At 52.7% G+C, this 21,996-nt stretch overlaps 1 protein-coding gene across 5 annotated transcripts in view; it reads left to right on the top strand.

Annotated features, from left to right (window-relative positions):
- ENTREP2 (endosomal transmembrane epsin interactor 2) overlaps window positions 1–21,996 on the top strand; it is a 104,107-nt gene that overhangs the window by 8,761 nt on the left and 73,350 nt on the right. For 4 of the 5 annotated variants that reach the window (XR_013227508.1, XM_077318349.1, XM_077318348.1 and 1 more), the window contains exon 1: window positions 9,329–9,554. The exons of the other annotated variant lie outside the window; for it this stretch is intronic. Coding sequence is in view for 3 of the 4 variants with exons in the window: in XM_077318349.1 (XP_077174464.1) it covers window positions 9,429–9,554 (126 nt within the window). In the remaining variant the exon portion in view is untranslated. Of the gene's footprint in view, window positions 1–9,328; window positions 9,555–21,996 lie in introns of those variants that run through there. 5 annotated transcript variants of the gene reach the window in all.

Raw genomic sequence — 21,996 nt, 5'->3', positions numbered from 1 at the left:
GAAAGGGCAAGAAACCCCACACACCAGCCGAGATGCTTGTCTCTGAGACAGCCTCTCAGGAGCGTTGGCGTTCCAGAAAGCCCTGGTGACTCTCCCGTCCCCTCTGAGGCCTGCTCCCCTGGAAGACATGTGGAAGATTTCTTTCTGTGCTCATCCTTTGTAACAGTTGAGAACGGAGAGCTGAATCCAGCTTTAACAAGACTTTTAATATCTGGGGTGCCTTGGAGTTGTGAGTCAGAGTCCAGGGGCCTCGTATCATCTGTATACCCCACAGACCAGGGATTCCCAACCAGGATCCTAGGCAAACCCTGGGGCTTTGCGAGAGCTTTCCCAGAAGTTCAGGCGGCTGCTGGCATCACCCGTCATCACCAGAGCCCGCGTCTCATGTTGCTCTAAGGGCCTCATCTCTTTCTCTGCAGTGGAAACGGTAAACCCCCAAACCTGATCAAGAAGAAGAATTCTAGATTTGGTGCTGGAGAATTCTAGATTTGGAAGCACAGACAGGATTGGTGCCAAGAGTATTCTTGCTGGGTAATGCAACCAAACCGCCAGCAGATGAGGTTACTTCTGCCCTCGATGAATACATGCATCTTTCTTCTGCAATTAATTGTGTGTTTCACAAGCACTGGCCAGAGAATTAGCGGAGTTCTGGAGTGAAAAGCTGCCTCCCCTGGGCATCTCCTTTTATTTACCAGCAGGGAGTTTATTTTTGTTCCCCCCCCCCCAGCCTGCGGAGGGCTTGGATTTAACAGCATTGGGAAACGAAGGAAAGCGGCTGTATTCTCAAGGCTAGCATTGCAAGAGAGATGGATTTCTTATTTCTTATTCCTCTGCAGTGCAGCAACCTTTCAGGGGAAGCTGTAAAAGAGAGCGGAAAGACATTTAATAAAAATGCAAGTAGTGTGTCGCTCCCCCTGCCCCAAGAAAAGTTTTAAAATACAAGGCCCTAAATGATTTATCGTCTTCTTCTCCTCTTCATCCTCCTTTTCCTTGTAAGAGAAGAGAGAAGGTGGACCTAGACCAGCAGTCCCCAATGATTTGGATCCTCAGTGCGACTTTGGAAGTCTAACGCAGCACAAAATGGCTGCTGCTGGGGGCGGAGCCAGCAACAAAATGGCTGCTGCAGCTGACTTACATCATGGAGACCCATGTGCCCTGGTGGCTGCTACTGCTGAAGCAACATTTTTTTAAAAATCTGCACAGCCAATAAGAAGCCTTGTTGGATAAATGCCCCACTGACTTTCTAAAAATACTTGGCAGGCACCAGGAAATAGGTCCACATTGGGGCAGCCCTGACCTCAATCATTGAGGCTCAATGACGCAGAGAAATTCTGAGCGTTCTTCCTGAATTTGGTCTTGGTCTGAATTGTATACCTGTGGATCGGAAAGGGGATTCTTCTGGAACTGAGCTCTGTCCCCAACACTGCTGGCGGCCGATGTCCCTCCGGGGTGTCCGTTCTGACTCGAAACCCACCGAGGGGTGCCAAGGTTTCGTCTTGATAAACACTCTGGAGATATTTTTGGACCCGAGGATTAATGTAATTGCTCGCCAGCTATTAGCAGCATCTGCATTTTTGCAGCACAGCTGCTTTCGGACTGAATGTTCTTGGCTCCCCCCCAGATTTCCCATTAAATTACTGGAGGTCTGAAGTTGGTGATGCGCGTATATCAGATCCCTCGATTGGGTAGAACCCAATCTGCTTAATTAAAACCGACCAAGGGGACCCCTGGATCCGTTTGTTTTATGGCCTCTTTTACGGATCTACGCTGGAGAATTTGGTCCCACGAAGACTTAAAGCCCCCTGCCCTCCAACTTAACAAATCCAGACAGGTGAGATTTCTTTGTCAGCCATCTAGCAAGTCAGAGTTTCATGACCTACATCTATGGATGCCAGCCTCCAGGTGGGGCCTGGGGATCCCCTGGAATTGCAGCTGATCTCCAGAGCTCAGAGACCAGTTCCCCTGGAGAAAATGGATGCTTTGGAGGGGGGGGGGGACTCTGTGGCATTGCACCTTGCTGGTAGGGAGTTCCGGCCTCCAGGTGGACTTGGTGATCCTCTGGAATTACAGCTCCTCCCCAGAAGGGAGAGACACGAAGGTTTGGGCAAGCTCAAAACAGCAGGGATGAGCATTCTGAAGTCTTCAAAAACTCCTTCACAAACTCCGCATTCCAGGGGACGGCAAGGTTTCTGTGCATCTGGGGCCTATCAAGGCCAAGACCCTTTTCTGTCCTCTCCCCAAGCCTTGGACACGCTCACCTGGAGCTGCGAGACATGCGTCCCAAGTCCCCACCACGCCAAGCTCCGTCAGACCATCTGGACTGCATCCTGCAAGGGCCAGGAGTCAAGAAGGGCACCCTGTCCCTGCAGAGGACATCTACGATCTCTGTCACAAAGATGCACGGCAGCGCACTGATCTTTTGTCCCTGCTGCCTCACAGGGAAATTATCCACCACTCTGCTGTAGCCAGATAAAGATCCCATCTTCCCCCTCCCTCTTCCTCTGTCTCTGGGAGGTGTTGTGATTTACCTGATCAGATAAAGGAGAATGTTTGAACGGGAGCTTTGGACACACTCTGGGGCCAAGGGCAGTCTGTCTGCACAGCCATGGAGGAAAGAGGAATTCCATCCATGGCCCTATACAGACGAGTATCCAAGGCAGTGGTGCTAGCCTGGATTATCCAGGTCAAGGTGCGGCTAATATAGAGCCATTTAAAAGAAAGGCCCCCGGAAATCCCATCCGTGGTTCTTCCAGGGTCTTGTCACGTTTCACCGCTCGATTTTGCAGGCTCTCTCTGTGTGGGAAAGCCCTGAAAAGCCATCCTGGTTTACAGGCGTGACGTAGCCTTCCCCCCACACGCACATTAATCCATATAAGAAGATAAGCAGTTATGGGATGCAGCATAGATACGGGCCAGGAAGGGCTTCCCCCTCCCCTCCTCCCCTCCCTCTTATCCCTCTCCCCTACTTTATAATGATCATTTCCCCCCTCTCTCACCTCTCCCCCCCCCAAGCTCAATGGCTTGCGAAGAACGAGGGTATTGCTTCATTTGTGAGGATGCAGAGACACTGCGAAAGACCCTCCGAGCAGAACGCTTCGCCCGCCTATTATCTGAGGCAGTAAATTAGCCGAGCAGGGTAGGGATGAGGCGTTTGACTTTGCGAAGGTCAACGGCAAAATTGCAGCCGAGCGGATTGGAATCCTTATTTTGTCCGGATCGGGGCGTCGATAAGTTTTCTCACGATAGCCGTGATTAAGGCTGCCCTTAAGACGAGTTGAACCTGAAGCTTGCCGTTCTCTGATGGTGCTAAGCCAGGGGTAGTCAAACTGCGGCCCTCCAGATGTCCATGGACTGCAATTCCCAGGAGCCCCTGCCAGCATTTGCTGGCAGGGGCTCCTGGGAATTGTAGTCCATGGACATCTGGAGGGCCGCAGTTTGACTACCCCTGTGCTAAGCGGACGATACGCCCCCTATGCCGGCTGCGTCAGTCTGGGATCCCGCCCAAGAATGATCTCATGGGAAACGTGGTTGTGTTACTGGAAGGGCATATTCAAAGTTATCAATGGAGTTATTTGGGTAATCCATCTTGCTTAATGGGGAACGATGGCGGTTCTTCTTTTGGAAATGTTGCCTTGGATTTACCCGGGATGCTTTGAGCAAGACACACTGACCAATTTTCCAACTTGGCAAAAACAGCTTTCTTTTTTTTTTTTTTTTTTGGTGGCCGAAAGCATCATGGGGTTGGGATGTGTTGTCTGGTGACAAGGAAGCCGACTTTTTGGTAAACCACCATTAGACTTTGAAAGGAACAGATTAGAATCTGCAGCTCTTAACCACTACACCATGCTGGCTCTCACTTCCTCTCCCCCACAACAGACACCTTGTGAGGTAGGTGGGGTCGAGAGAGCTCTGAGAGAACTGCTCTGAGAGAACAGCTCTAACATAACTGTGCCTGGCCCAAGGTCGCCCAGCTGGCTGCATGTGGAGGAGAAGCGAGGAATCAAAACACGAGTCCCCCGCTTAGAGGCCACTTGCTCTCCGCCACGATGCCACGCTGGCTCGCAGTGTGTCTTACGTATGAGGCCCATATTGATGTTCTCTGGCAGCTGCTTGTCCTATCTGGGACTTCCTCTCTCTACCCTCTTGGCTGGTGAATGCTTTGCATTGGCACTGGCTGCTGTACTGCAGCGCCCCTGGCCAGCTTCACATTGGCCGGCTCATGAATAGAAAATGCCTTTGGATAGTTATCGCCCCCTCTTTGGTACCCTGGGACCGGGGCTTTTAGCCTTTCATCCCTCATTGTTAAGGATCTGATAGCAGGGCGCTGGTTCAGGCTAATGGTTCCTGCAGGGAGGCCGGGCCTGGGCGATCCCCACCCCCCGAAAGATCTCGTTTCAATAGAGCAATAAGTCAAAGAGACCTTTTATCCTCCGGGAAGCAAAGTGGCAAAAACCCAGTGCCTGGTCAGACCGTAAATTACCCTGGCCTGTTTGAAGCTGCCAGCAAGGTCCTTTTCCTTCTTCTCCGACTTGATTAAGTTACAGGATGAAATTCCATTGACCCGGAGCCCTGGAGACTGTCCCTTGGAGGCATCTGGGCTTTGCGGCGGGTTCTCTGCCTCGTCTGGAGTCCTGCTCTGCCGTGGAGAGAGTTTTGCGAATTCTCATGTGAATAAAGAAAGTGGAGCAAGGGGAAGAAGAAGGAACTCAAGAGCAGAGTGGTCTTGCAGTGTCAGACGGCTGGTCCGTAGAGCTCACCTGAACACACGTGAAGCCACCTTCTGCTGAATCAGACCTGTGGTCCATTGAGCGGGCAGCTGTTCTTCAGGGCCTCAGTCTCCCGTACTGCCTGGCCCTCTCTCATCCCGCACTTTTCCTCTCTGCGTTTCTGGTTCTGCCCCGCTCCCTTCTCCAAGGTCAGGCGTTAGAGGTGTACTTTCAAGGGTGAGCTTTGACCTTCTAGGACCCAACGTATCCTATTTATTGTTTCTAGACCTCATGGAGCGAGAAACAGAACTGAAAGGAGAAGCAGGGGCCTCTAAGGCATTATACCCTGCTGACTCCAACCCCGAAATCTCCAGGTATTTCCCAAACCACAGCTGGAAACCCTAATTCAGTCTTCTGACTTTGGCCTTCAACTCCGTGCCTCAGAGAACGGAACTAATTTTGTTTTTCAAATATGGCCAGAAAGGGTTTGGAGTCTTCCAGCTTGCCTGTCACGTCCCAGGATAATTCACTGCCTCGTCTCTGCTGGGAGGTTTTATTGTCTGCGAATCTAATCATACGATTGCCTCCTCCGACGCTGGAAGATGTTCCGCTTCGCCCGGCATCGGCTCAGCTGGCCAACGATAAGTTGTTATTGAACCGCAGGAAGAAAACTTCATTCTGGTGGGAAAGCGTGTCCCCTGCCAGGAAGATGCGAGGAGACGCTTCCCTCCTCCGATCAGAGCTCTTAGGAGCAAATAGTGCGGGGCAGATCTTTAAATACTTGGGAAACTGTTTTCTTCAGGCAATGGACATGAATCATTTCCCTTCTTACCTTATAGAGACCCATATTTTGGTGGTCCTTTAGGGACACATGAAACCTTACACTGACAGGCCACTGGTCCATCATGTATTGTTTACTCAGACCGGTAGCTGCTCTCCAGAGTCAGAGTTCCCCTCCTGCCAGGTCCTTTTAAGGGGAGATGCCGGGGATTGAACTGAGGACCTTCTGCCTGCCAAGCAGAGGCTCTGCCCTAAGCCAGGGTCCCAGATCAAGGCCTTTCCCATCCCCTCCTGCCTGGTCCTTTGACTGGAGATGCCGGGGATTGAACCGGGGACCTCCTGCCTGCCAAGCAGAGGCTCTGCCCCTGAGCCAGGGTCCCAGATCAAGGCCTTCCCCATCCCCTCCTGCCTGGTCCTTTAACTGGAGATGCCGGGGATTGAACCTGGGACCTCCTGCCTGCCAAGCAGAGGCTCTGCCCCTGAGCCAGGGTCCCAGATCAAGGCCTTCCCCATCCCCTCCTGCCAGGTCCTTTAAGGGGAGATGCCGGGGATTGAACTGAGGACCTTCTGCCTGCCAAGCAGAGGCTCTGCCCCTGAGCCAGGGTCCCAGATCAAGGCCTTTCCCATCCCCTCCTGCCTGGTCCTTTAACTGGAGATGCCGGGGATTGAACCGGGGACCTCCTGCCTGCCAAGCAGAGGCTCTGCCCCTGAGCCACAGATCTCTCCTCCATTCTCTCTCCCACACACATGGGGTTGCCATAAATCCACTGCAGCTTCCCAGTGTCACATTAAGGGCCAGCCTGTTCCCGGCCTCCCTTTCCAAGAGTGACACGGCTGTTCTGCTGCAGAGCATGGGACCAATCAGCTCTGCCGTTGCACGCCGTACCTTTTGCACCCCCTGTCCTTTATTATCCCGGCTCCTTTATGGCCCTTGCTGCCGCTTGTTTGGCTGCCCTTTAATTGGGTTAGCGTTACTCGGATCTGGGGAGTGCCTCTTGGAGAGCCGGAGTCGTAAAATAAGCCGCCTGCGTGGTGATTTCTCTCCTGGGCTCCCCCGCTTCTTTCGGCTTTGCCCTTCTGCTTCCCGCAGGGCAGGGGGCAGGACCTTCAAATGATTTATGGCCACCTCCTCCCCCCCCCCCCCACACACACTTTTATTTGCTGAGAGTTGCCTCCCCCATCGCACCCTCTCCTTCACGCTGTACTCTGAATGCAACAAACAAGTTTTAAAAATCCTGTCAGGCAGGGAATGGAATCCCTTGTGCTTTTGGACCGGGGAGGTCAGCGTCCTTGTCCAGTGAAATCTTAAACACCTGCATGCTTAAATCTGAGCAGAGTGTCTGTCCATAAACGTTTATGTTGCTGAGGGAGGCCAGAAACCTGCACTGGGGTGGCAAGGGGGGGGGCTCTGCCAAAATCCAGGTGGTGCCAGGAGATCCCTCACCGTTCTAATAATCTCCAGTTGACCAAGGTTCGTTCCCCTGGAGAAATTGGCTTCCTTGGGGATGGGCTCTGGGACAAAATACTCCGCTGATGGCTCACCTCTTCCCAAACCCTGTTGCCTCTTTGCTACCGATGTTGATTTGAAGATACTGCAGTTTGTTATCTTTGTGTACACATCCACACGCAGGAAGCTAGAATTTGTTACTTTGCACGTGCCAACTCCTATTGCTTACGTTGACGCCTGAACCACTCGTAGTTTCGATGCAGCTGTCTTTGGTGCGTTTTGCGGCGTGCGTGAGAGTCCTAACCCGACCTTGGTCAGCCCACCACAAGGACAGCTATTCCAGGGTCCCCGGCGTGGGGAAAGGGGCATCCAGTCCTTGTGGGGAAGACAGGTAGACTTGGCAACCTCGTGGTCTTCAGACACATTCCTAGTTGGGCTGCTTAGATACTGAGGTCAACGTCAGAGGCCTTTGCCCGTGAGGGTCTTTTGGAAGCGATGCTCTCACTTTGGCCTGCCAGAGGAAACATTTGGGCCAACAGCTCTTTCTTCCGGGAAACTGGTTTTAATCTGGCCACGGGTGTGATGTTCTCCTGCTGCTTCTGATTATTCTGTGTTCTTGTTGACTGCTGTGGTCTCATCGAAGGGCCCATGTCTAGGATGGAAGGAGGAGGTGGGAAGGAGCTGGAAATTCCTGGCGTGCTCTTGAGGAGCCCACCCCTCCCTGACAGTCAGGGCCCCCCAATTTGGTGCCCGTCAAATGATTTTTAAAAGTGGGCTAGTGACTGGCAACAACCCCCCCCTCCCCAGACCCGGGAGGATCCGGAAGACCCAGGTTCGAATTGCCCCTCTACCATGGAAGCTGGCTTGGTTGACCTTGAGCTAGTCCCAGGTACTTAGCCCAGCCTACCTCACAGGGGTGTTGGACACAGGTGGGAGTCCGGCGACTCCACATAGTTTTCTTCTGGGTTGTTGTGGGACTAAAACAGAGGAGAGGACAAGGACGGGAGCTGCCTGGGGTCCCTCACTGAGGGGGAAGGCGGAATGAAGAAATGTTGTATTTATTTAGAAATAAAGGAATACAAGGGAAGGAAGTAGATTCTGTCTGCCCTGCCCTTAGAGCCTGCCTCTTGCTTGCCGGTGTGAAATTGCAGCCCTGTGTGTTTTTTTCTCTCTTCCTAATTCGCTTTGGGAGAAAGTTTGCCCTTTGTGCCTTGCTCTTTCATTGTTTGTCACTTTCTTAATACAACGGCTTTGACTCTCAGTCAGCGGTGCGTTTCGTTGTTGTTGCTGTTGTGCTTATTTTGGGGGAAAGAGAAACTGTAAAGGCCCCTCCGCTTTAATCCTTGCAAATTTCGGCCTCTTCTCTCCCTAAGGTGTTGCCAGCCTCCAGGAGGGGCCTGGAGATCTCCAAGGGACAGAAAACGGGTGCACTGGAAGCAAGCCCTGGGGCTTCACCCCACTGAGGTCCCTCCATGGCCCAGTAGGGATGCCAACTTCCAGGTGGGACCTGGGGATGTCCTCCCCAGCCAACAGAGATCAGTTGCCTTGGGGGAAAGGGCTGCTTTGGAGGGGGCCTCAGAGGCCTTATAGCCCCAGGCTCCACCCCACCCCCCAAACCTCCAGGAGTTTCCCTACCCCCCACCCCCTGCCCCTGGTTATGGGATCTGCCCATCCTGCAAGGAGCGCAGGACAGTTCTGGAGCTTTGGGGCGGGAAGGAGCCCATCAGGATCCACCCCGCCCTCCAAGGCAGCCGGTTCATCAAGGGGGGGGGCTGATCTCTGCAGTCCGGAGTCCATGGGCAATTCCGGGAGATCTCCAGGTCCCGCCTGGAGGCTGGCCGCCCTCCCGCCTGCCCTTAGCCCCGGGGGCGCAAGCGGCGTGTGCCCAGCGGCCAGTCGAGGGGGGGGGGGCTGGCGAAGGGGGGCGGGGCCAATGCAGGGCCGGCCCTTGGCGCGCAGGCTGGGCGGGGGCGGGGGGTCCGCCGCCTGCCTCTCTCCCCCTCCCCTCCCTCCGCTCCATCCCGGCGCTTCGCAGCCGCCAGCCCAGCCGAGCCGAGCCCAGCCCACGCGCCTTCCTCCGCCGCCGCCGCAGCGCCTCCTCCTCCTCCTCCTCGGCCGCCTCCTGCTGCAGCTGCAGCGCCCCGCGGGGCTCGGCCGGCGCTTCCCGGGCTCGGCCATGGCGAGCGGGCGGCGGCGCGGCCCGGGGGCGCCCTAGGCTTGGGCGCCCGGGGGAGATGGCCGGCGGCTGCGCTCGGAGGGCGCGCTCGGCCGGGGCCGCCCCACCGCCGCCGCCCCCACCGCCCCCGGGGCCGCCCCCTCCTCCTGCTGCCGCTGCTGCTGGTGCTGGAGCCCCGCGGCGCGGGCGGGCGAGGCGGCGGGCCGGGCCGGGGCCGGGGCCGGTGGGGGGCGCGGCGCTGCTGCTGCTGCCGGCGGGGTGCGGGCGGCGCTCGCTGAGCCTGGGCCGCCTGCGGGAGGTGCGCACCCGCGCCCGGCTCATGCTGGCCCTGGGCGGCGCCCAGATGGCCCTCGGCTGCCTCATCGTGGCCGTCTCCTTCGCCGCCCTGGCGCTCACCACCTCGGCCCGCGTGCGCCACTCCTGCCCCTTCTGGGCCGGCTTCTCGGTAAGTCTCCGCACACGCCGCAGGGTCTCACAGGTCTCTTCGCCGGGGCCGGTCCCGGAAGCACCTGCCTGGGCGCCCGCCTCCCCTCCCCTCCCCTCCCCTGCAGCTTCTTGCGAAGAGTTTGCCAAGCGGGTTGGTGCCCTGTGAGCGCCCGCCGGGCGGGTCGCCTGCCCCTCTCCGCCGATTCTCTGGGTCAGCCTTAGGGGGGTAGAGGGAGGCCTTCTTGGAAGCACAGTCGCTGCGCCAACAAACGCAGTTTCCCTTGACTGTGGGTTGTGATGCTGCCCGGCCCTGAGCCCTTGAGAGGATCCCTGTTGCCACCCTGCACGTGTTCACTCTGAGGTTGTGCAAGACGAATCGTTCTGTTTCGGCTGCCGTGGAGCTTTCCGTCCAGATGTTACCAGTGGCCCAGATCGGATGGTCAGGAGGGTGCCATGAAATTGGGGAGGGGGGCTCCAGGAATCCCCCCCTATTACCCATCTTTCCCATGACTGGTCTTTTGTGCCTGTCCTCTGGAAGATTTTAAGTCTGTCCTCTGGAAGACATCCCCCCCCCCCCCCGAATAAATAAATCTTCCGTCGGACAGGTGTGTGTAGAATTCTAAAATCCAGGTTTCCTCCGCTCCCTGATTCGGAAACTCCGCAGTGGTTTGAACAGAACGCCCAACAATGGGATATGCGGTGAACAGACTGGGTAGGCGGAGGTGGTTGGACGAGGTCAGCCAGAGAAAACCGAGATGGTGGTCCGTGTGCAGTTTCTCCGCTGGCACCACTGCTTGCAAAAAGGGGGCCAGCATGGAAGGGTGCCGGGGAGAACTGGCTGGGCCAGGATTTCTCCCTCTGCAGCTGTGGCTACCCATGCTGTCCGGGCTGGGCTGCCTCCAAGGCGTGCAGAGACTCTTGCCCGCCTCTCACCTTCCCAGTTGCACCTCTGCAGGTGTTTATCCAGCCGGTTCTGTGATGCTGGGGGCTCTGCAGGGCTTGTTGTGCTACCTGCTTCTTGCCCGCAGCAGAGCGTACCTGGCCTGATATCTTCTTTCTGCTTTGTGAACGGGGGGAATTGATTGTGCCCATACGAAAGGCCTGGAAGTCAGATGGGTGACCTTGTTTACCGGTCGCGGTGGGTCGTGCGGGTTCTCCCCCCCTCCCTTCCCCCCTTTCGTGCTCATACTGGCAAGGGGGGCCGTGGACAGAGGCCTAGCTGGCCGTCTGACCCGTGACCCACCGTGAAGGAAGGATTTGCGTTGAAGCTGATTTGTCCCTTGGTTTCTCCAGGCTGCTTGCTCGGGAGTGCATTCACACTGAAATTTGTTCTGTTTTTATTAAATTCATTTATACCCAGCCTTTCTCCTGGCCCGGGGACTCAAGGCGGTTTACGTCATTCTCTTTGCTATTTTACCCTCCCAACCACCCAGAACGGTTTTCCATTCCAAGAGCATGCTTTCAAACTCCCTGCAGCTGGCCTTCCAGAGGGATTATTTAGGGGAGGGGTCTGCACTAGATGGACCCTCACTGTTGGCTCAGACTGCTGTATCTGATGAGTGGTCCGTCCAGTCCAGCCTCCTGTCTCATCCAGTGGCCAGCCGGTTCCTCTGGAGGGCCAACAACAGGGCAGAGAGGCTGAGGCCTTTTCCTGATGTTGCCTTCTGGCTCTGGAATCCAGAGGTTGACTGCCTCTGAACATGGAGGTTCCCTTTAGCCGCCATCGACCTTGCCTCCATCCCTCCATCTCTTCTCTTGATAAGAGCCGCTGTGGTGTAGGGCTTGAGGATTCGACTTTTCCTTTGGCCCAGCGAAGGCCTCACATCTCGGTTCTCTCTTGAATGCAGAAGCTGTGAATCCCTCCAGGGTGGGGGACAACTGGAGGTGGGGGGCACAGTTGCCATCTCCAGTCCTGGAGATTTAGGGATGCAGCCTGTAGAGAACAGAGAAGAGTGGGGTACAATGCCATCGAGTCCACCCCCCAAATCAGCCTGATCTGGGTCATTGGAGATCAATTGTAGAACAGCGGCAGGTCTCCAGGGGCCGCCTGGAGGTTGAGTTCTTGAAGCACAAAAGGCAACAAAGTCACAACAATGAGGGCCGGAAACCTAAATCGAGCAGGCGGAATTGGGGGGTAAAGAGAGCTTTCACGTCAGCAACTGAAGGCGTGCCTCTTGACCATGTGCAGATATTTGCAATCCAAGGGGCAGCCAGGCAGGTATTCAGTGGCTGCTGCATTTCCCCACCACCGTTACTGAAGTCGTTCGCCGAATTGTGCCACCCTTTCCCCACCGAGCCCCTGCGTCTCAGCGGGTGACGTTGGTCGTAAGTGCTTTGCGCGTTCAGCTGCTCCCAGGACACTCGTGGGGATCTGAACTTGCACCTCTCTCAACCGCTGCTCCATGCTGATGCTCTTAACCAACACTCTTAACCATGCAGACTCTCCAGGCGTCTTTGCTTTCCTTCCCGTGAACCGATTCTTGTTTTTCTACCCCTTTATTAAAATGCGGCACGTGGGACTGAACACGGCATTCCTGGTGAGGAATCTCCTGTAAGAACAGATTTTTTTGCGCCAGGGTGCCGTGGTTATATGCCACCTGCGATCGTATTTGCCTTCTTTGCTGCTGCAGCACACAGCTAGCTCGACTGTGATCCCAAGAACCTTCCCTTTGTAACGCTGGTTTTCTTTCCCTCGTACCTGCGCGCTTGCCACCTGCATGTAACATTTCACCTACCTGTCAAAGTAAGCTCGTGAATCCATTGTGCCCTAATGAAGTTGTCAGTCTTTGGGGGTGCTGCAGGATCCGTACGTCTTTCAGCTTGGAGAAGCATTGCTGGGTTTGGGTTGGGACGCTTAAAAGACGAGGCACAACGTGCTGTCTGGTTCGCTTCGCTTTGCAAACAGCATCCCACCAAAATCGTGTAGCAAAATGGTGCGTCTCGTTTCACAATTGCCGTAGAATAACAGCTCCGGCTAGAGTGCCTTTCTCCGTGCTGTTGTTTGCCTTGCCCAGGTAGGCTTCTGACAGGTGGATCGCACACAAGTGCCTTTTAAACAAGCTCTTTGCGTGGCTTTCCCGCACCCAGTCCATTTCGTCTGGCGGCATCGGAGCTGGCGACCCCTTTTTAAAAGGCTGTTGGAACAGGGCGTGGTAGGAAAATTGCTTTGATCGTTCCTTTTCAAAGCAGTAAACAAAAGACTCGCTTCTCAAGAAGGGAGAAGAGAGGACTTCATTCCACGCGGACGGCAAAGGCTTTGGGCAAAACCCTTCCTTGAAAAGAGGATTATTAGAGCTTTCGCTTCGCCAACAACGCTGGCAATTTCGCAAATTTGGGCTCGGTTGGGATAATGCACGGCTGGAGCAGGAAGATGGGTAGCTCAGGTGGCCAGGGACAGTGTCGATGTTGTGATGTTGCAGGAATGTAGTGAAAATGTTTGTTTACCTTCACCATTCCCCCTGAGACGCAGAAGGCACAGGCCTGTGGTATATACTGGGGGATTTGGCGTCTTAGAATTATTGGTTTTCTTTTTCGAAAAAAAATCCCCAAGTTTCTAGTCCTCATAGTAGTAGTTGAAACCTGAGAATCCAGAGGCAGAATAATTGTTTTTTTTTTAATTTTATTTATGTTATATAAGTAGGTAGGTAGGTAGGTAGATAGATAGATAGATTGATTGATTGATTGATTGATTGATTCTCACTCAGGCTCAAGATGAGTTGTTGCTGTTGTCACTTGCCATGATATGGGAACGTTCAGAAAAAGAAGAAGAAGAAGAGTTGGTTCTTATATGCCGCTTTTCTCTACCCGAAGGAGTCTCAAAGCGGCTTCCGGTCACCTTCCCTTTCCTCTCCCCACAACAGACACCCTGTGGGGTGGGTGAGGCTGAGGGAGCCCTGATATCACTGCTCAGTCAGAAAAACAGTTCAAAATATGCTAGGTAAAATAAACCACTTTGCATAATGTCCTCTTTGGAAAATTTGGCATTTCCTCCCCCTGAACAGTTTGCCATTGTTTGGTGTGCATGGTGGGCAAAGATGGATTACCCCCTTTGTACCTGATTCTACTGCCATTGTGAATCATCTCAAAATCTGAGCCAGTGCTTCAAATCTTTGGAAACTGCTCTTGGAAAAAAATGAGAATTGGAACCCACCGACGCCATAAAAAGTTAGTAGAGGTGGCTGCTTCATTGGACTATTTCTAGAATTTTGTGACATTCAGTGGGCACAAAGAAGAAAAATTCCTTTTGTGTTGGTTCATGGCTGAACCACGCACCTAATTAACCCAGGAGGTTTGTTCTCGAACCAAGCTGAATCGTGATTCGTGGTCCCAAAAACTCAGTTGAAACCTGTTTTTGTGGCTTTCGCCATCCTTTAAATCTGCTTTCTTCTCTGTCTATGAAAGGACAAAGGTGAACGGCCACAAACTGCTTTAAAAGTTCATGGAAGCTTGTGGTGATAGATTTATCACAAAACTCAGTTTGTGTATCAGGAGCAGTGCAATATTCACGGTGTATGGTGCTTCATGGTTCAGTTTGTGCTCATCCCTACTCATGAGGACTAGTAACTTGAGAGGGTTCTTGCATATATTAAATGGAAGCTGGAATTTGTGGTGTTCCAACGCTGCCCCTCTGACCATTGGCTTCCACAACTTTGCATCATCTGCCAAAACAGACGTCACCAGAAATCCTCCAAGTATGTAGGACTGGTCTCCCCCGCCCCCAATCTGGCTACTTAGGAACGTGGCTCATTTTTCTCCTTTAAGTGTTTTCCTTTTGTCTTCTCAGAGAAATTATTTTTAAATGCTTCAGAGGAGAAAGGATGCTGCTCCTTTTGTTAGAGCGTTTTGAAAGAGGTTTTCTTTTTTCATAATTAGAAAAGGCATTTTAGTCTAATCCTGCCACGCTCGGCTAATCAGTGAGAGGGGGAGAGCCGCATAATTTGGAAGGTTTAATACAGGGGCTCTCCGATTCCTTTTGTAATATCAAAATAGGGCCATTGTTCCGTAAGAGGAATGCAGATCTCCCAGAGGAGGCTTTGGAGGGAAACTTGGAGCATGGAGGCTACAATAAGGGTTTAGCTACTTGGGGCAGAGAGCCTCCATCCAGCGCACCTGGCAGGATGTCTCCACCACATCAAGGCCTCACTTCAGAAAGGACGTGGACAAAACTGAGAGGGTGCAGAGGAGAGTGATGAGGTTGATCCAGGACCTGGGAGACAAGCCCTGTGAGGAAAGGCAGAAGGACTTGGGAAGGTTCATCCTGGGGAAGTGGAGAGGGGACAGGATGGCTCTCTTGAAGTATCTGGAACATTGTCACTTAGAGGAGGGCAGGGAAAGGTCCCTGTTAGCAGGAGAGGATAGAACCTGCAGGAATGGGCTTAATAAACTACATGCAGAACGGTACCAGCTAGAGATCAGGAAAAAAAATCCCCCCAGCAGAATTGTTCAGCAATGAAATGGGCTCCCCTCACTGGCTTCGTTTTGCCATAGACGACTGTTTCAGAGGGTAAAAGCTGAATTTTTAAAATTAAACTGACTTGAGAGAGCCAGCTTGGCGTCGTGGTTAGGAGTGCGGACTTCTAATCGGCAAGCAGGGTTTGATTCCCCACTCCCCCACATGCAGCCGGCCGGGTGACCTTGGGCTTGCAACAACACTCATAAAGCTGTTGTGACTGAGCAGGAATATCAGGGCTCTTTTGGCCTCACCCACCTCACAGGGTGTCTGTTGTGGGGAGAGGAAAGGGAAGGCAATTGGAAGCCACTTTGAGACTCCTTCTGGTATAGAAAAGCGGCATCTAAGAACCAACTTTTCTTATAAATAGCAGCTAGTCTAGCTAACTACGTATCTCTTCCACCAGGCATTTGGTTGGGGCCCCCTCGAGGATATTCTTCTTATGTTCTTGAGTCCCACACACAACAGAACTTGTGTATTCCAGCAAAACCCAAAGTATACTGAGAATGTTACAAGGATCTAGCTGGAGTAAATAAAATAAAACATTATATCAAAAGAAATGTGTTTAATAATATACGGCATACACCATAAAATAATTAAAAACAAAGGGCCGGATTAACAGCTCCAGTATCTCGTATGTAAAACAGACCACAGTAACTTTCCCAGGGTAACTTGACTGACACATGACTTGCCAATCGAGGAGAGACACATCTGGAAACATTTGAAATCCTGTTCCGGATTCTGATACCGATGGAAACATAATGTGCAAACGGAGTTGCCAGGGGAAAGGATCCACATTATGCTTCCTTGGTCAACGTCGAACCAAGCAATCCACGAGGTAACATCAATTGATCAGGGTTTGTTGATAGTGTATATTTCCTGGGGGTGCGTTTAAAAACTATAATACAGTCATTATTTGTATTGTTTCTGTTCTGTTTGACGTGAACCGCCCTGAGCCTTTATTTATAATAAATAAATAAATAAATAAGCAAGTGCTTCTACGCACGCTGAAAAACACACATTCTTGAGTGGGTTGGCAGAATATACGCGGGACGAATCGAACGCCTGCGGTTTCTTTTTAAAAATCCCCCCTAGAAGGCACTAACTTCCGGGTAGTGAAAAGCGGGGTGTGAAAAGCAATTCTCCCTCTCCTCCTGTTGTGAAAACCCAAGAGTTCTGGGTGGTGGGAGGTTTGGATTTGCTTGGCGCCTTCTTGAGTTGGGGAGTCCAGACGTCGAGCGTGCCTTTCTTGCTACTGACAATCCTGGGCCAAAATCTCTGCCAAAGGAACGCAGGGCCCTGAGTGGGCTGACCCTCCAAAGTCTGACTCTGCAGCAAGGGCAGTTTTGTTCCTTCAAACTTTGTGTGTGAATGAGTGAAGGGCTCTCTTCTGTTCAGAAAAGGTCTTTGCAAAAGGTCTCTTCTTGCCTGCTCCCCTGCAGAGAGTCTCAGCAGCGGGGTGGGGGTGGGGAGTTCAAAATAGTCCATCTTTTGGGGATGCCGAAGCAGGCTTTGCCCTGCGTGAGTTCCCCACCCCCACCCCAAAACTGGAACAGCTTCTTGGCTTTCGGTTCGGACTCCTGTAATTGTTTTATGGAAAGCTATTTGGCTTCTGTCGATAAGGCGCCCCAGAGTAGAAATGTGGTATTTATTATCTCTCTCTATATTTTTAAACTCCCCTCCTTTAAAAACTCGAGCGGGAGCCAGCCCTGTTAATTTAGCGGTGGCGGTTCGGAGCCAGAAGTGCAGCTGTTTCAGGGGAGTGCAAAGAGCTGTAAGCAAAGGTTCCCGACTGCGTTGAGTTTGTGCGCGCCTTTCGAATTCTGACCCAGCATTGGGGGGGGGGGGGTGCAGGAACAGAATGGGCGCAGCAGGAAGAAAAAGAAGAGGCAATTCCATGTACCCCTCTTTTTACCACCCGGAAGAGTCTCAAAGCGGCTTACAACGACTTTCCCTCCCTCTCCCCACCGCAGACACCCTGTGAGGCAGTTGGGGCTGAGAGAGCTCTGAGAGAACTGGCTGCCTGTGGAGAGGGAGTGGGGAACCAAGCCCAGCTCTCCAGAGTGGAAGCTGCCGCTCTTAGCCGCTGCACCAAGCTCACTAGGCGCATATCTATCCATCTGTCCAGTGACACCTTTAAGACCCACAAAGTTTCATTCAAGGGATAACCTTCTGTGTGTGTGCATATTTCCTTTGCTACAAAATGTTCTCTTTAGGAGGCAGCTGCTCTGAAACCCAAGAACTGGATCTGCAGAAGTGTGCTTGCACACAACAACTTACCCCTTGAAGAAAACTTGGTTGGCCTTCAGGGTGCCCCTGGGCTCAAACTTTGTCCGGCTGCTTCAGACCAGCACGGTGGCCCCCTTGAATCTGTGAGTTTTTCTGTGTAGCCCAAGGAGGCTTTTCCATCTCCCCCCCCCCCCGTACTAATAGCCTCTCCATGTTTCTGGCTTCCCGCTTGCCAGTTCTCCGGTCTGTTGGAAGACCAGCGTTCCGGCCCGATCAACGCCAGATAAATCTGTCCAGATGTTGGGCCCCGGCCACCCTCTACCTACCGCACAAATCTGTCTCTTCCGAAACGCCGCACCTCCGTCAACGATCTCCGTCTCCGGGGACGCAAATCCGCGATAAGAAATAAACAAGCCGATATTAACTGCCGTAATGCATTATAATGCCGCGTACCCCAGGGAAAGTTATTTGAAAATCAATGCTCCTTATTACTCACCATCTCAATCTGTTTGTTTTTTCTTCGGGTAAAAATATATATACCTCTATATTCCGGGGAAGAATTGAGAGAGTTTGTGGGGGAGATGTGTTTTGAAATCTTAGCCAGTTAGCGGAAAATGCGAACTCTCTGGCAAGGATCCTGGACCCCAGACGTTGAGTTTTGCTCATGCTTGTTTTAAGGCTTCGCGTTTCGACCGGCACGTCTCCAGAAACCCACAGGGGGCCAGAACATGGCTCAGGACCCCCCCCCCCCCCCGAAACGATCAAATCGTTTCGCTTCTGCCTTGGCCTGCTTAGAGCTATTTATTTAGACCCCACTTTTCACTCCCTCAAACTTTGTTCTGCTTGATCTCGTTCTCCCTTGGGGGGAAAAATCTGGTCTTGGGTAGCTAGCCTGTGACACCACCTTGTCCAAACAAGCCCTCCGTGGTCCAGTGTAAGAGGAAACCAAGGAAGTCTCTGCTTTAATGACTCTCTGCGACAACAGGCCCGTTGCCGATTTTGCCTGTGTCAAAATTCACACGCGGATAGCAAAACAAAGGCAATTTAACGAACGCCCAGGCGATTGCATTGTAGTAATCCGGTTTCCGAGCTCGCAGTTTGCAAACATTTGCATTGTTTTGAATACGGGCTATTTAAGATATCACGCTTAATCAGCGTCCCTGTCAGATTTTGCAGGCGTTTCTACCAGCGCTTCGTAGCTGGCTGACATTTTGACAAGGTGTTTAGAAAAAAATGAAATAAAAGGCTTTTATGTGAGCGTTCGGTTACAACATACCGAAGGAGATAGCTTAATGGGTGATTATCCGCCGGTTGCGTTCTTGGGACTAGCTCTCTAGGAAATTAATGTGAGATTAAATAAATAAAACTGTAGGTTAGAACTGGATTGTGGTAGAAAGTGAGATCAAGTCGAAAACAACTTGTGGCGACCCGTTTCAAGGCCGGAGATGTCCGGAGGTGAGCTTGCCAACTCATGGCAAGTGGGTGACAGTGTCTACAAACCGCAGCTGAGGAAGAGGCGTTCACAGATAGTTTGACATTGCTTGCCTCTGCGTAGCAACCCTGGAATTCCTGCCTGGTCTCCCACCCAAATACTAAGCAGGGTTGACCCTGCTTAGCTTCAGAGATCTGACAAGGTCAGTCTAATCCTGCCTTTCTCTACTTTTTCACCATTGAGAAACTTTCTCGAGGCCTCGAGAAACCCCGAAAAAAGGGCCATCGTGCAGAATATGGTTGGACACGCCCACCTGGGGGCCCTCCCCTTCCCGCCTCCTCTAGGCCATTTTGGGAGGGGTGGGTGGGTCAACATGACCCTATATGGTGACATCACTCGATAAATGTTTTAACAAATTTAAAGAAATATATTGAAAATTAGTTAACTCCCACCCATTCCAGGGCCATCAGGAAACCCTGGTTGAGCAACCCTGGTCTAATCTGATCCAGCTAGGTCAGGGTACATTTGCCCGGATTCTCATACTCCTTTAGCTGCCATTAGACCTGACGTGCAGCCTCGGTGGCCAAACTGGCGGATGTAAAAGGTCGGAAAACTCATTTGCGTCCCCGTGGGCCGAGCACGGTGTGGCCATGTTTGCAGCATAATGTGTAATGCCACCAGCACTGCTGCCCCTGAACGGCCTCCTTGGCCAACGTGACATTTCATCCAGAAAGCGTTCGCTGTTTGCGTGGAAGGCGATCGCTGCTTTTCCAATTTTTTTATTCCGCCTCCTGGCTGCTGTACAGATCAATAAAACAACCCGGAGGGATTAGATGCAGCCAGTCATTACACCTTGTCTGGTTGCCGGTGTAGGGAAGACATCTGTGTTTTTCTGCGAAAAGGGACGGGATTATCCTGCTTATGAAATAAGATCCTTGGAGCAAGAAAGCATTGGCCGCCTTTACGCCTTATTGATTTCTGCCTCTCTCTCTCTTAAAATGTATAAAACTTTTTATTATTATTACAGATAACTGGAGCCAGTTTGCTTGTTTCCAAGAAGGGCGGTGGGGGGGGGGGGTCGGCTTCATGGGGTTTGAACTGTGGCTTTTTAAAGAGGAATTGATGTTTGGGTAGCTTGTTGCCGCAAAATATTTGGGTAGCTTATTTCCTGCGAAATATTAGGGTAGCTTATTTGCTGCAAGGACTTGGGGTTTATTGCTGCAAGATATTTGGGTAGTTTATTGCTGTGTTCTCCCCACTCACGGTCCTGTTTTTCCTCTGCTCAAGTAGACTCCTGTTCCTTTTTGTTCTGTTTTAGATGAGTGGTTGAATTAAGGGTGGGAAAGGACTGTGATCCTTGCAGTTGCTGGCGCTGTATAAATTGTGACAACGTCGTTTGCTCCCATGTCTTTAAAATGCAGCAAATAAATCTGTAATTGCTGTCGTAAACGTCTCCGTCCAAGCAAAAATTGAATGTAGAAATGCTAATTTGGCCAAGCAGTGTGAGGGCTTGGATTTTAATTCCCTCTTTCTGACATTCTGCTTGTGGGTTTTGCTTTATTTAGTTATTTTATTGGCTCCCTTTTCACCCTGCCTGCCGCGGCTTACATCCTTCTCCTCTACATCCTTCTGCTCTGTTTTGTCCTCACAACAGCCCTGGGAGGGAGGCCGGGCTGAGGCATGGTGTGGTGTCTTGCATTCCTGTGGCTAGCAGTCCGCAGAAGAAAAAGAGTTGGTTTTTATACTCTGATTCTCTTGACCTTGAGGAGTCTCAAAGTGGGTGTCAATTGCCTTCCCTTCTGCTCTCCACAACAGGCACCTTATGAGGCAGGTGGGGCTGGAGCCTGGGGAGGAGGGAGACCTCAGTGGGGGACAATGTCACAGACTCCAACATCCATTTCCTCAACATGCAGCTCTCAGGCTGAGGTCTATCCCTCCTGCCTGGAGGATGCCGGGGATTGAACCTGGGACCTTCTGCCTGCCAAGCAGAGGCTCTGCCCCTGAGCCAGGGTCCCAGATCTAGGCCTTCCCCATCCCCTCCTGCCTGGTCCTTTAACTGGAGATGCCGGGGATTGAACCGGGGACCTTCTGCCTGCCAAGCAGAGGCTCTGCCCCTGAGCCAGGGTCCCAGATCAAGGCCTTCCCCATCCCCTCCTGCCTGGTCCTTTAACTGGAGATGCCGGGGATTGAACCTGGGACCTTCTGCCTGCCAAGCAGAGGCTCTGCCCCTGAGCCAGGGTCCCAGATCAAGGCCTCTCCCATCCCCTCCTGCCTGGTCCTTTAACTGGAGATGCCGGGGATTGAACCTGGGACCTTCTGCCTGCCAAGCAGAGGCTCTGCCCCTGAGCCAGGGTCCCAGATCAAGGCCTTCCCCATCCCCTCCTGCCTGGTCCTTTAACTGGAGATGCCGGGGATTGAACCTGGGACCTTCTGCCTGCCAAGCAGAGGCTCTGCCCCTGAGCCAGGGTCCCAGATCAAGGCCTTCCCCATCCCCTCCTGCCTGGTCCTTTAACTGGAGATGCCGGGGATTGAACCTGGGACCTCCCAATGCCATGCCCCCTCCCCTGTCAGCTTGCCCTACCGTTGGTAGTCTTGTGGGATGCTGTGTGCTTAATGCAGGAAACGCACCATGGGAGTAGGAAAGGCTAGAGGCGAAGGGGGAGACGGCAGCTGTGCCGGGAGATTAGTTCTTCCGGTTCCCTCTTCCTGTGCAGGTGCCCCCCTCCCCCAACCCTTTTTGCCAGGTAGCAGGGGAAGAAGGCTTATCGACCTGAGATAAAAGCCTGCGTGAGAGTGTTGGTGGTGTGTGTGTGTGTGTGTAATACCTTCTGAGCAGCCTAAGAAACATTTTCATGCAAAACGGTAATTGAATTCCAGAGCGAGGAGGGCCCCACCGGCTTGTACTCCACGCAAAGGAGCTTTTCCAGAAAATGAATAGATTTCTCGCAATATTTGCATTGATTTCCCTCAAAGACTACGCCGAGGGCTTGCAAATCGTGTGGGCTTCTCCCCCTCCCTTGAAAGATGCGCATAAGCGCATGCTTTTAAAGGAAGTCGGGACGGGGGTCCTTTGGGAGCCTCCGGAGAGACGACTGGAGACATTCCTCTTGGGCCAGCCCCGTCCTGCAGACGGCACAAGCAAGATCCAGAGCGTAGATCTCCAGGTCCCTCCTGGAGAGTGGCAGCCCTGTAGGCTGCGGAGGAGGCCTTGTTATCCAGTACAAGAAGCCTGTTCCAACGAGGACCCTGCAAGGGTCTCTTTTAAGGCTTCGCCAAGAATTCCCAGGGATCCCGCTGGGTGCTAATGGGGCTGGCTGCAAACGGTGCACGACCCGTCCTCCTCAAGGCCTT

This window comes from Paroedura picta, chromosome 18 (assembly GCF_049243985.1).
Source record: "Paroedura picta isolate Pp20150507F chromosome 18, Ppicta_v3.0, whole genome shotgun sequence".
NCBI classification, from domain to species: domain Eukaryota; kingdom Metazoa; phylum Chordata; class Lepidosauria; order Squamata; family Gekkonidae; genus Paroedura; species Paroedura picta.
This window is presented reverse-complemented; position numbering and strand designations above follow the sequence as displayed.